Consider the following 10957-nt stretch of genomic DNA (forward strand, 5'->3'; position numbering starts at 1 on the left):
TATTTTATCATATTCAATTTTATCAAAGCCTGTCAAGCTTTCATTTGATGCTTATATGAGATGTAAAATGCTGAATACAAACGTTCCAATGATTTGTAAGAGTTGTGTCCGTTACCTTAGATCTACCTCCTTAAGTCATTATTTGATTTTTTAATTTTATTGTGGTTTTCCTCCTTTAACACTTCAATTGATTTGTTGAAAGGAACTTGCCTGACTTGCAGTGAAATAGCAGCTTCCGATATGAAACACCCTGTATTGTAATAGTAATACACAAAAGCTAAGTTGAATTCAGCTTTTGTGCAAGAAGCACAACATGTACCTAGCTGTGTTTTCTTTAATTAAATGAAAAGAAACTAAACCGATTTTTATGGCATGTGGCATAAAACTTGGTTATTGTAAAGATGACTTAAGTGTGATATCACCTATTTTATTTTGTTGTTATGTTTTGTAGGTATGGGCAGCAAAGAAGCTTTTGAATTGGTGCAAAAGGGTTATAGAATACCAAAACCAGACATTTGTCCGAGGGAGGTGTATGATGTTATATTGACGTGTTGGAACTTCAACCCTCCCCCCCGGCCTTCATTTGACTTCTTAAACACTTTTCTTCATGATTATCAAGCTTCTTCATGACAGAGATCATAATCTAAGTAAGGGAAGTGTTTTTAAGTGTGCCGGCATCTGAATTGCTGAAGTGAATCATGTGTTCAGTCAGAAGAAGGGGAGGTCCTAGCTAATCAATAATGCAATTATCTGCTGGGATCTTGTAGTATGTGTACCGAACACCCACAGCTAAGGCAGTTGCCACCCTTTAGTGCTGTTGATAGAGCTGCGAATGTATACAGATGTAATGTACTGTGGCTTCATATGTTTTTCGCGGGTATTAGTTTTTGTTGGTTAGCTGTGTGACGTAAAATTCTAGATTTTTTTTTGTATCTTGTATCATGACCTCTTTAATTGAACTTTAACCCTGATGGAATCACTCCATGCTAAATTTTTATGACAACTCTTTGTTGGGGTTTATTTTCTTTTTTAAATTGTAAAATCAACACCTTAAATTGTTTTTTTCTCCTATACATGGCCTTCCTGTACTTAACTTTTTAGTTCTAGTAAAAATTGAGGTCTGGTATATTCTCTCATTTTTTGATAATCTGAACATTTATTTTTTCAATACTTTTGAAATTCTGAAATGATTTATTCCATCATTGGATTGACAGAATTACTGAATCTAAATAAAAGTGCATAATTAATGACACAAGTGCTTTGTAATTTTTTTTGGTGCAAAAGCTTTATGGTTTTATGAAGTGAATGCTTCGTTGATTTCATATGGACTTTTTATAGTCTTTTTTTAAAGATTTATTTGTACATTCTAAAATTGTTCTGAATCCTTTAGATCTGAATGTTTACATTTCTACTTAAATTTTTCTATTTTCAAAATTGCTTACAGATTTTACAATTCTGATATGAGACAGAGGCAGCAGAATTTGTTTTAGTAATGGTATTCAATGAAGGGCAAATGAGATATGGAGTTTTAATCTTAAATCTTCAAATTTAAGTACTATTCTTTGTAAGAATCAGGCAATGGGTGGCACATCATTTTTCACAATGTGGTCTTTTTTTTGCCTCAAATGTTTTCAGTAAAAAACTAAAAAATAATCAAAAAGATACTTAAAGTTTTCCTGATGCATTTATGATGTAGATGTTTTTTTACTGCTTATATAGGAAAAAAGTGTAAGAAAATTTTTCTGCCATTTTTCCATAGTGCATTTCAACTTAATTTGACCTATCAATATCTTAAAAAGGCAGATTTTACAAACATTTACATGATTATTTCTGGAGATTATCAGGTATAAATACTTGGGTAATGTAATAAAATCTTTTTTTGTTTTCCTGCATATTCCACACCTTATACACATTTTGCCCAATTCTTAGAAAGAGAAGTATTTAAGTTGTGTTGAAATGTACAGTGTACTATGATTTCGAAGAACCACAGAAGTTTATGAATGTACATGTGTACATGTATTTGATTTTAAAATTATAGTATAAAAGTGGTTGTGAAATATTGACAATGTAAATAAGATATATATGTGCAATAAGATTGTATATTTTGATAATGACTTTCCATAAAGGTGAGGTATATGATTACAATAGATTCTATAGCTTATCTTTCTTGATTCAAACCTACCCCACCCAAATTTGGTATGAATTTCTTCAATATGTTTTAGCATAATATTATATAAAATCTTTAAATATCTTGAATTTTACCTGATCTTTTTTCTAGTTTTCTCCTATTTTGCTTCATCTGTCCAGGCAAATATATTTGAAGTAAAGGGAAAAGCTGTCAATTTGGATTGCCCAAGCTTAGCAATTTTCTAAGTATTTCTAAAAAAGATATGATAAACTGTTCCAAGGGGAGGTAATGCAATTTTATTTGTCTTCTGGATTAAGTTCTCATTATTTTTACTGATGTCTCTTTGCCAAATATATATTTAAGCTTAGTCTAAGTACATCTGAAAATATACATTAAAACTGTTCCAAGAGGAGGTAATTCGTTTTTTTGGGAGGGGTTTTTTTTATGAGTTTTCCTCATTTTTCTAATATCTCTTTGGCAAATGTTTTTGGTTTTTTTTTTGTTTTAAACTTTATTTGTTGTTAAGCAAATTTGAATTTAGTCTTCAGTTCTTTATAATTTAACTTCAATTAGTTATTCCCCTTGCAAAAAAAAATACATTAAAACTAGAAGGCAGAATGTATTCTCTTTTCTCATAAAGTTTATCTTCCAATAGCTTGGTCTGTTTAATTTATAGCATAGCCCAATGCAACCTTAGAACAGGTGTACAGACTGATGTAAATAATCTATATGAAGTTTATTATATTTGTTACACACATTTCTGTACATATAGTTCTCTTACTAACTATATCTGTACCTTGTTAGTGAAAATATGTTTTTTTTTCTTCATGTCAGAATTTATATAGATTTTATAGAATGGTTTTGTACAAAAGAATTTTTTTTGTAAAATTGCCGTATTTGTATAGTAGCTGGCTAATGAGTTTTCTACTTCGTCATTTTATCTCAAATTAGGAATATTTCAAATACAGTGAAACCTGTCAAAACCAAACCTTCTTTGGCTAACAATTGGTTCAAAGTAGAAAGTCGTTCAGTTTACCCAGGTTTAACATACATTTTAACTACTGTGAAAATATTCGTGGGTTAGGGAAGAAACACAAGTTTCTGGATTCTTGAGTTAGTGGTTTTGAGGTTTTCAGTATACACATCAATGGAAATGTGCTTTTCGTTGGGAACCAAATTTCATGGTTTGGCCTACCCACGAAAACCATGAAAATTGGTACCCCACAAACAAAAGGTCTTTCACAGTAATATAAAGGGGACTTTAAAAGGTGTCTGGTGTTGACAGGTTTTAAGATTACTCATTGTTCAGTTTCGACAGTTTCACTGTATAAAATAGTTATTTCTTTTTTATTAGCAATATTTTACACTTCTACTGCCAGTTTTTTCCATCTGATTAAATCACTTCGAGAGAATCAACTTGTTATACCTCTAATCATGATACATTTTATTTCATAGGGATCATTTAGAACATTAAGCATTTTTATGATGCATAATGAAGCAGTAAAAAAAAGTAAAAAAATGCTTATTTTGAAGGTATATAATTTTGCTCAACATCTGATAACTTTCATCCTTATCTATTTATAGAACAACTTCATGTCATCATAGGTCATCCTTGTAACTATTTATAGACCATAGAGTTCATAAAAAGGCCAGTGACTAAAACTAGTATTTTTCATCTCATTTAACATTTGAGATCTTCATGTTAAAATACATTTTATCATTCCATTATTTGTCATTCACATACACTGTTCTACAAATTCCTTTTTGGAGGCATTATTATTCAACTTAAAAATTAAGTTATATTAAATGATTCATATTCCTGCATAATATGATATTCCACTTTTACACCATGTAATCAAGGCAATCTAAACTCTCAATCGGATTTATCTCTCTTAAATCTACTTTTAAATTTTAAAACTTATTCCATCATTAAATGTGTAGATTAGCTAGGCCTCAGTCAGAATTTGAATAGTCTTTTTATTACCATCCACTGTTTAGGGCTTTTCCAGAAATAAATGTATTGGGGGAAGTGGGAGACACTTTTTCTTTGACCCCACCATGGTACGATTTTAATTGATTATATTCTTTCATTGTTAAGACTTAACTATCTTAAATAACAACCACCCATCAAAGTTTAACAGAGATGCCTCCCAACCCCCTACACAATTCTCTAATAGCCCTCACAAAACAGGAAATTGGAATGTCTCTATTTTAATTAAAATTTACATTTTTAACTTCTCTAATTCTTATGGTTCATGAAAGTGGTAAATGATGTTATAAAATTAAATCTTTTATGACTTTCTTTTGTTATAATTTGTTCACTGGGAATTGTTGTCCTATATGTTTTTGGTAGGAAGTCATGAAAATATTTCTATGCTAGGCTAAGAATAGATGTTTTCCATAAATAGCCTTAATTAATCGCAAATGAAATAATAGTATTTTAACATGCTAGAATTTTATTTAAGAATGAATGGCGTGCATCATTGAAGCATGAAATTGAAAGAGAAGAATTTGTAAAATTAAAATGAAATATCTTAAATTTAATCTAAATCTGCTCCAAGGTCTAGAATTCAGATCAGAAAACAATTTTGACAATATTTATTATAATTTCTATATTTTTTTTGTTTTAGAAATATGTTTAAAGTATCGTTTTTTAAAAAGGAACTATTTGAATACAAATTCAGACTTTATCTACAATTTTCCACGTTTCACAGTTAAATTCAAGTTTTTTTAACATATTAGACAATGTTGTTTATAAATGTGTCCATGTTTATGTATAAATCTGAATCCCATACTTTCAAATCTGGATTTCTCAGTGACTTTTTTTCTTGCTGTATACCAGGGATTTACTTCCTATTTTGCCAGTTTAGGCTTTGTGTGTTGACCTCATAAAATCAGGTCTGTAAAATAGCAGGCTTATGACATTCTCTCTTTAATTATATATTAAGTATGGAGTAATGCATAGGATTAATATATATGGTGCATGTGTTTGTTTGTTTTGTTTTGTTTTGTTTTTTTTTTTTTCATCAGCTCATTAACATCATGAATCATCATTCATTGATGAGTATTGTTTATAGTCTGAAAAGGTTGTAAACACTTGTCATTAGAGGTAATTATATATTGTGGTTTCAAGAAATGTTTTTAATAGTTACTTAACTTTTTTCTACATTTATTTGTGATACAAGCTTAAAAAAAGATAACATTGGATAAATGATCTAAGGGGGCGAATCAAGATATTTATTTTAAAGGGGAATCCAGACCAGAAAGTTACAGAAGGGGCTCATTTTAGTCCAAATTCAGACATATTTTTTTTCTGATTTTTAAATCCAGGTTTTACCATTACATTTTTTTACTGTATATTTACTTCTGATTTGGTCAATTTCTTATTTTTTTATTGGCTCAAATATGCACCAAATTAACAAAAATTTCCATAAAAAGGATGATAAAACCCCTAAGGAAATCTCCCAGAAGCCATCCCTGAAGTAGCCTAATACAGTGAAATCTGTCTTAACCAAACCCATTCTGGTTTGTAGAATTTGTTTGATTTAGACAAGTGTGCAGTTTACCCAGGTTAAGATTTAAGTTAAAGTGATATAAAGGGACTTTTGAAAAGTGTCTGGTTTAGACAGGTTTTTGGTTTACTCAAGGTTTGGTTTAGACTTGTTTCACTGTAATATACTAAAACATTATCAATGAAACTTCTGCTTTGGGTAAGTCAGTAATCTTCAAAACATGGTAAGTCTTATTCAAACAATTTGTAATGTTAAGGTATGAGCTACATATAGTTATAGGTTGATATGATGGAAAAACTAAATGACTCCACAAACTATTTGCTTTTTATAATGATTTTGTTAACAGATGTGACATCACTGGATATCAGTGGTCTTTGTTGCTGTTTAAATTGTTTTTTGTGCCCTTTTGTGGAAAAAAGAGCAATAAATATGATTATAAAATTCTGCATTGTTTTTATTTGGTTAGGGCTGTTCTATTAAACGATAAGAGGTACACAGGGAAGGCACTTTTTCAAGGGGAAGCCACCCATAGAAGTTCCACTGATGTTTTGTATTAAACTCTATATCTGTCTAGAGTCCTGAACACCCACCCATATACAGAGAATGTATGTGCCTTCTCCCCGTCCCTCATATGTTTTACTGGATCAGCCCTTATACTAGTGTGTGGGCTTGGTCACCAATTTTGATGGTTTTGATCACATTATTGAAAAAACTAAATTAATTTTATCAGAAATTTAAAGATGTGGATGGCCCTCAACACATTTCGATTTCAATTTATTGATGAAAAAAAAATGACAGCTCTTATGGCAAAGGACTATGTCAATAGGGCCATATTCGGCCAGCACGACTGGAAATTAGTAATTTGATATCAAGCAAAGTTTTTTTTCTGTTATTTAGAGGCTAAATGAATAACTTACAATATTCATCTAAATTGATAATCACTTCGTCTTTCAGTGATTCAAAATAAGATGTCCAAAATTTGACAAATATGCGAATTTTCTATCAAATATGCCAAAATAGGGCACTTTAAAAAAAAAACAAAAAACACTTTAGCAATTTTTGAGTCTCTCCGCAAATTTGACCCAAGATTATTGTTCATGATTTTTAAAAGTCACTTTGAAAGGAGTCCAAATCAATTAAGGTATCCCGGGTCACATTGAATGTGACCTTTGAAAAAAGAAATTGCATTTTCTCAAATTTTGTTGTTTTTGGCAGATTCAAGGCTTCTATAACACTGAAAAAAAATATATAAGTGGTGAAAATTTAAAACCATGTTGAAAAAATATTGTCCAATTTACCGTGCATATCACATGTTGATCGTATAATGATATGTCATTGTCGTCCGCAGACTCTTGGTTTTCCTGCAATAACGATGTTTATAAACTTTCGTTACAAGGTTCCAAACCACAAAAAAGGTTGGAATTGGTTTTGGGTGTTATGGTCCGAAACATTTTAGAATTAGAAACAAGCTTATAGTCCATGGGCTGGGAGGGTCCACCGAGCACCCCCACTCGTCAACTTCATGGTGATTTTTAAGTACCTTTATACTCCCGTTACCGAATCAATTTGTCGCCAAAGAATGTTCTCGTATTCTTTTTCAGTATAAGCCTATATTTGTACCCCTCTGGGTCAAAAAGCCAAGATTTGTGTGACTAATTTTTTAGAGTCTAAAAATATCACCCCTACTCCTAGAAAACTGGTCTAAGTATCAAACAGAATTCTCATTCACAGAATACCGACACCGTAAAACTCATATTTTAGGTATTCATAATTAAGATAATGATGTTCTCAATATATCGGATCAATTCAGGCGCTTAGATTTTCTTTTCGGGGTAATAATTTCTATAAAATCGTAAGAAGGGGAATTTTCAGAATTTCTTTTCAGGTAAAGAATTACCTTTAATATCTTAAACAACCATTTTACAACATTTCCTTAAAATGTCAGCGTCTAGATTTCTCGGATTTCTTGATAAAGATATTAAAGGTGTTGACTTGTCATAACCTTCCTCTCCCCTTCCACACTCGATGGAAATATACGAAAAAAAGTTTTGGGTGTACCTAGTTTGACACGTCGTTTTTCGCAAGTTACTGAATCGATCCCGTTGCTACATGTTTTGTTTTTGTTCAACCGTGTTAACGATATCGCGTTAACCCGGGTGATGATATCATTTCACAATATTCTAGACTAGGATTTTTTTGGGGGGAGGGGTAAAGACTTGAACTTCAGAAATTAGGGGGCAGAAAATTTCCAGACACGTACTTGATCCTATTCATATTTGGTCCTATTATGATTTTTTTTATTGGATACCTTAAGAAAATCCGGGCCTAAAACAAGTATTTCATAGAATTCAAATTTGTAACTGTAGTAAAAGTTTAAAGATGTCTATGATATTATTTAACAATATACCATATATATTCTATACCACAATGGTCAGACTTGGGTTGAATTTGGTGGGTAAAGACTTGAACTTTAGAAATTAGGGGTAGAAAATGTCCAGAAAATGAATTTACTATTATTTATATTTGGCCCAATTTCGATTTGTCTGTTGGATAAATTATGAAAATCCATGCCTGTGTATTTCAATCAGATTACAGATACCGCTTACAGTTTTTAAGTTATAATGGGCCAAAGGGGCCATACCCCCAAAAAATCTACTTTTTAGCTCACCTGGCCATAGGCCAAGTGAGCTATTGCCATCACTTGGCGTCCGTCGTCGTCGTCGTCAAGAATTTCTTCAAACATCTCCACTGAAACTACTGAATTGATTTGCATGAAACTAATAATGACTGTTCCTTAGAGTATCCTGCACACAATGACCGTTTGGATTTTTGACCGGTTAAAAAACAAGGCCACCGTTACTAAAAATAGAACATAGGGATCAGACAAATGCTAACAGGGTAAACAGGCGCGAGGCTGCCGTTAGGCAAAAAAGCTTTTGCCTGCACTTAATTTTGCCTTTTTTTTTGGGAGATAAAATACATCCAGGTGAGGCATAAATGATAATCTAAAACGCTATCTCCGCGGAGCTTCGGGGGGGGGACTCACCCTCTGGACCCCCTAACAGGGCTCCGCCCTGAACCTGCTGGGGGCCTTAAGCGGCTCCCAGACCTCCTGCCGTAATTTTGCCTACACTTCAATTTGGCCTCAGCTACGCGCCTGGTGAAAGTATTCAACATGATGAGATCTATCTGTGGTCAAATTTTGGTGAAAATCTGTTGTCCAGTTTTGGAGTTTTGTCTTTTTTTGGACGTTTTTTCCTGTTTTTGATGTTATTACTTTAAAAAATGTTCTCCTCAGAAACTATTCTGAAAAATTCAATGAAAGTTTATATTTTTGTTTTATAGTATATCCTTAACAAAATGACCGTTTGGATTTTTGATCGGTGAAAAACATCGCTGCCGAACAATGGGGTCAGACAGCAGATTTTTGCATATATCTCCAAATCAGTTAGGTTTAGCCATTAGCTTTCAATTGCTGAAATGATCGTTATTATAAGGCTTACAAAAGTCTCCAATGAATCAAATGGAGTCAAAATTGTCTGACAAGTCCTTGTTAGAGTTATTTCCCTTGAAAGGCAAAAATTTAATCAAGTGAGTGATTCAGGCTCCTGGGAGCCTCTTGTTTAATTTTTGCTCCAATTTTGAAAAAAAATATTGGATTCCTTGTGAAAATTCCTGCCTGCATTTTCAGCGAGATTTCAGAAGTCGTTAAAGGTTTTCGAGTTAATAAGGGGTCAGAGGGACCACACACACACACACAAAAAACGGACTATAAATTTATGGTCTGATTTTGAAGATTTTTAATTGAGTTTTTTTGCTATATTGTGTCCAAACCAGTTGTCGTGTTCATAATGAATTGAAGTCCCCATGTTTAAGTGTGTCAAAGACTAACACAGTTCACATTTGCCCCAACTGTTCAGAGTTCGGCCACTGCGGTCGTAATCACTATCATGCTGCACTCCGCGAAGCTTTTTATTGTCATTTAGCAGAAACTTATATAAAGGTAAGAATGGCAAAGTAAAGAATAACCCGGAAACATGAAATAAGCCACTTAATTTTGAAATCTACAGTGCATTCTATATAATTTTTATCTCCTAAGAACACGGGTTATATGAAAAACCACATGCTTATTTCTGTTTACTATGACATTTCAAACAAAATATCAAAAAATAAAAATATGTAGGCTTTTTACCCATGAATCACATTTTACATGATCCTTAGCTGGAGTGCTACTTAGATTCCCAATCATAAAACCATCGACCTGTCCGCAGAAGACATCCGTGACATGCCTGTTTCATATTTGTTACCTAGAAGACTACTAACTTCATTTGTTCAAATGAAAAATAAAGTTATTGCGATGAAGATCATACCTTAAACAAATCTCATGGATCAGAAAACAAAATATAAATGAAAATGGTAGAGAAAACTGAAAAAGTTGAATAAACGACAATTTAAGCAAAGGTGGAGACTATAAAATGCCCCTACAAGTACATAAAACGATAAAATGCTTAACACAAAGCACTTTAGTGTAATGTACACAAGGCGACAAAGTACATTGTCTATTTTAATACCAATTAAAAGCATGGAAAAAGAGAAAAAAAATACAAACAACAAACAAACAAATCTAATATAATTTATATACAGTTATCTAAGTACAGAATATTTTTTTTGTTTTTTTTTTTACCGTCGACGACATGCTTGTCGAATGTAGTGGTTATGCCGTAATCAATCGCTTTATCAACAGAAACAAACACCTCTGGTTGTCGATCTTACCATCTACGCATATGAGGTAGACAAAATATTAGTTCTGGTTCTAAAGAAAGATCTGAACGGCACTTGACCAGGTTCTATAACCTCATTTTTACTTTTAAGTTCTAGCATTGAATAATCCAGGCGTTTAGATTTTTTTAAGTAAGAAGATAACACGGTTCCGGGTTGCTCATTTATTATTGAATAATATGGATCTTGTTTTTGTTTATATGTGCTAGTTGTGGTTTTTTGTTTGTAATTTTGGTCTAGTTTTTCCCTCATATAATGGATATGATTGATTGATTGATTGTTGGGGTTTAACGTCCGAGCAGCAATATTTCAGCTATAGTCAGACAATATAATGGATATGAGTATGTACCCTGTTCTTTGTTCTCGTCAATGATCCGTGTTTTTACATTCAATGTTATGGCGTTTACAGTTTAACGCCAAAAATAATGACAGTACCATGAAGAACTGTTTATTTTGATTTAATCATATATAGTAGTTAAGGCATATAACATATTTGATTTGATCATATGAAATTAATATAAGACAAATAATCCATACA

The 10957-nt window shown here is 32.2% G+C and overlaps 1 protein-coding gene across 8 annotated transcripts in view; it reads left to right on the forward strand.

The window, feature by feature from the left end:
• The window catches only part of LOC148626233 (tyrosine-protein kinase Fyn-like), a 54009-nt gene extending 47928 nt beyond the window's left edge, over positions 1 to 6081 (forward strand). For all 8 annotated transcript variants that reach the window (XM_088570067.1, XM_088570068.1, XM_088570071.1 and 5 more), the window contains one exon: positions 452 to 6081. In XM_088570067.1, the coding sequence (XP_088426193.1) occupies positions 452 to 630 (179 nt within the window). In that variant the 3' untranslated portion in view covers positions 631 to 6081. The remainder of the gene's footprint in view (positions 1 to 451) is intronic.
• The last annotated feature ends 4876 nt before the right edge of the window (positions 6082 to 10957 follow it).

This window comes from Perna viridis, chromosome 2 (assembly GCF_037379345.1).
Source record: "Perna viridis isolate PV_CMFRI_1.1 ecotype Kerala chromosome 2, ASM3737934v1, whole genome shotgun sequence".
In the NCBI taxonomy this organism is placed as follows: domain Eukaryota; kingdom Metazoa; phylum Mollusca; class Bivalvia; order Mytilida; family Mytilidae; genus Perna; species Perna viridis.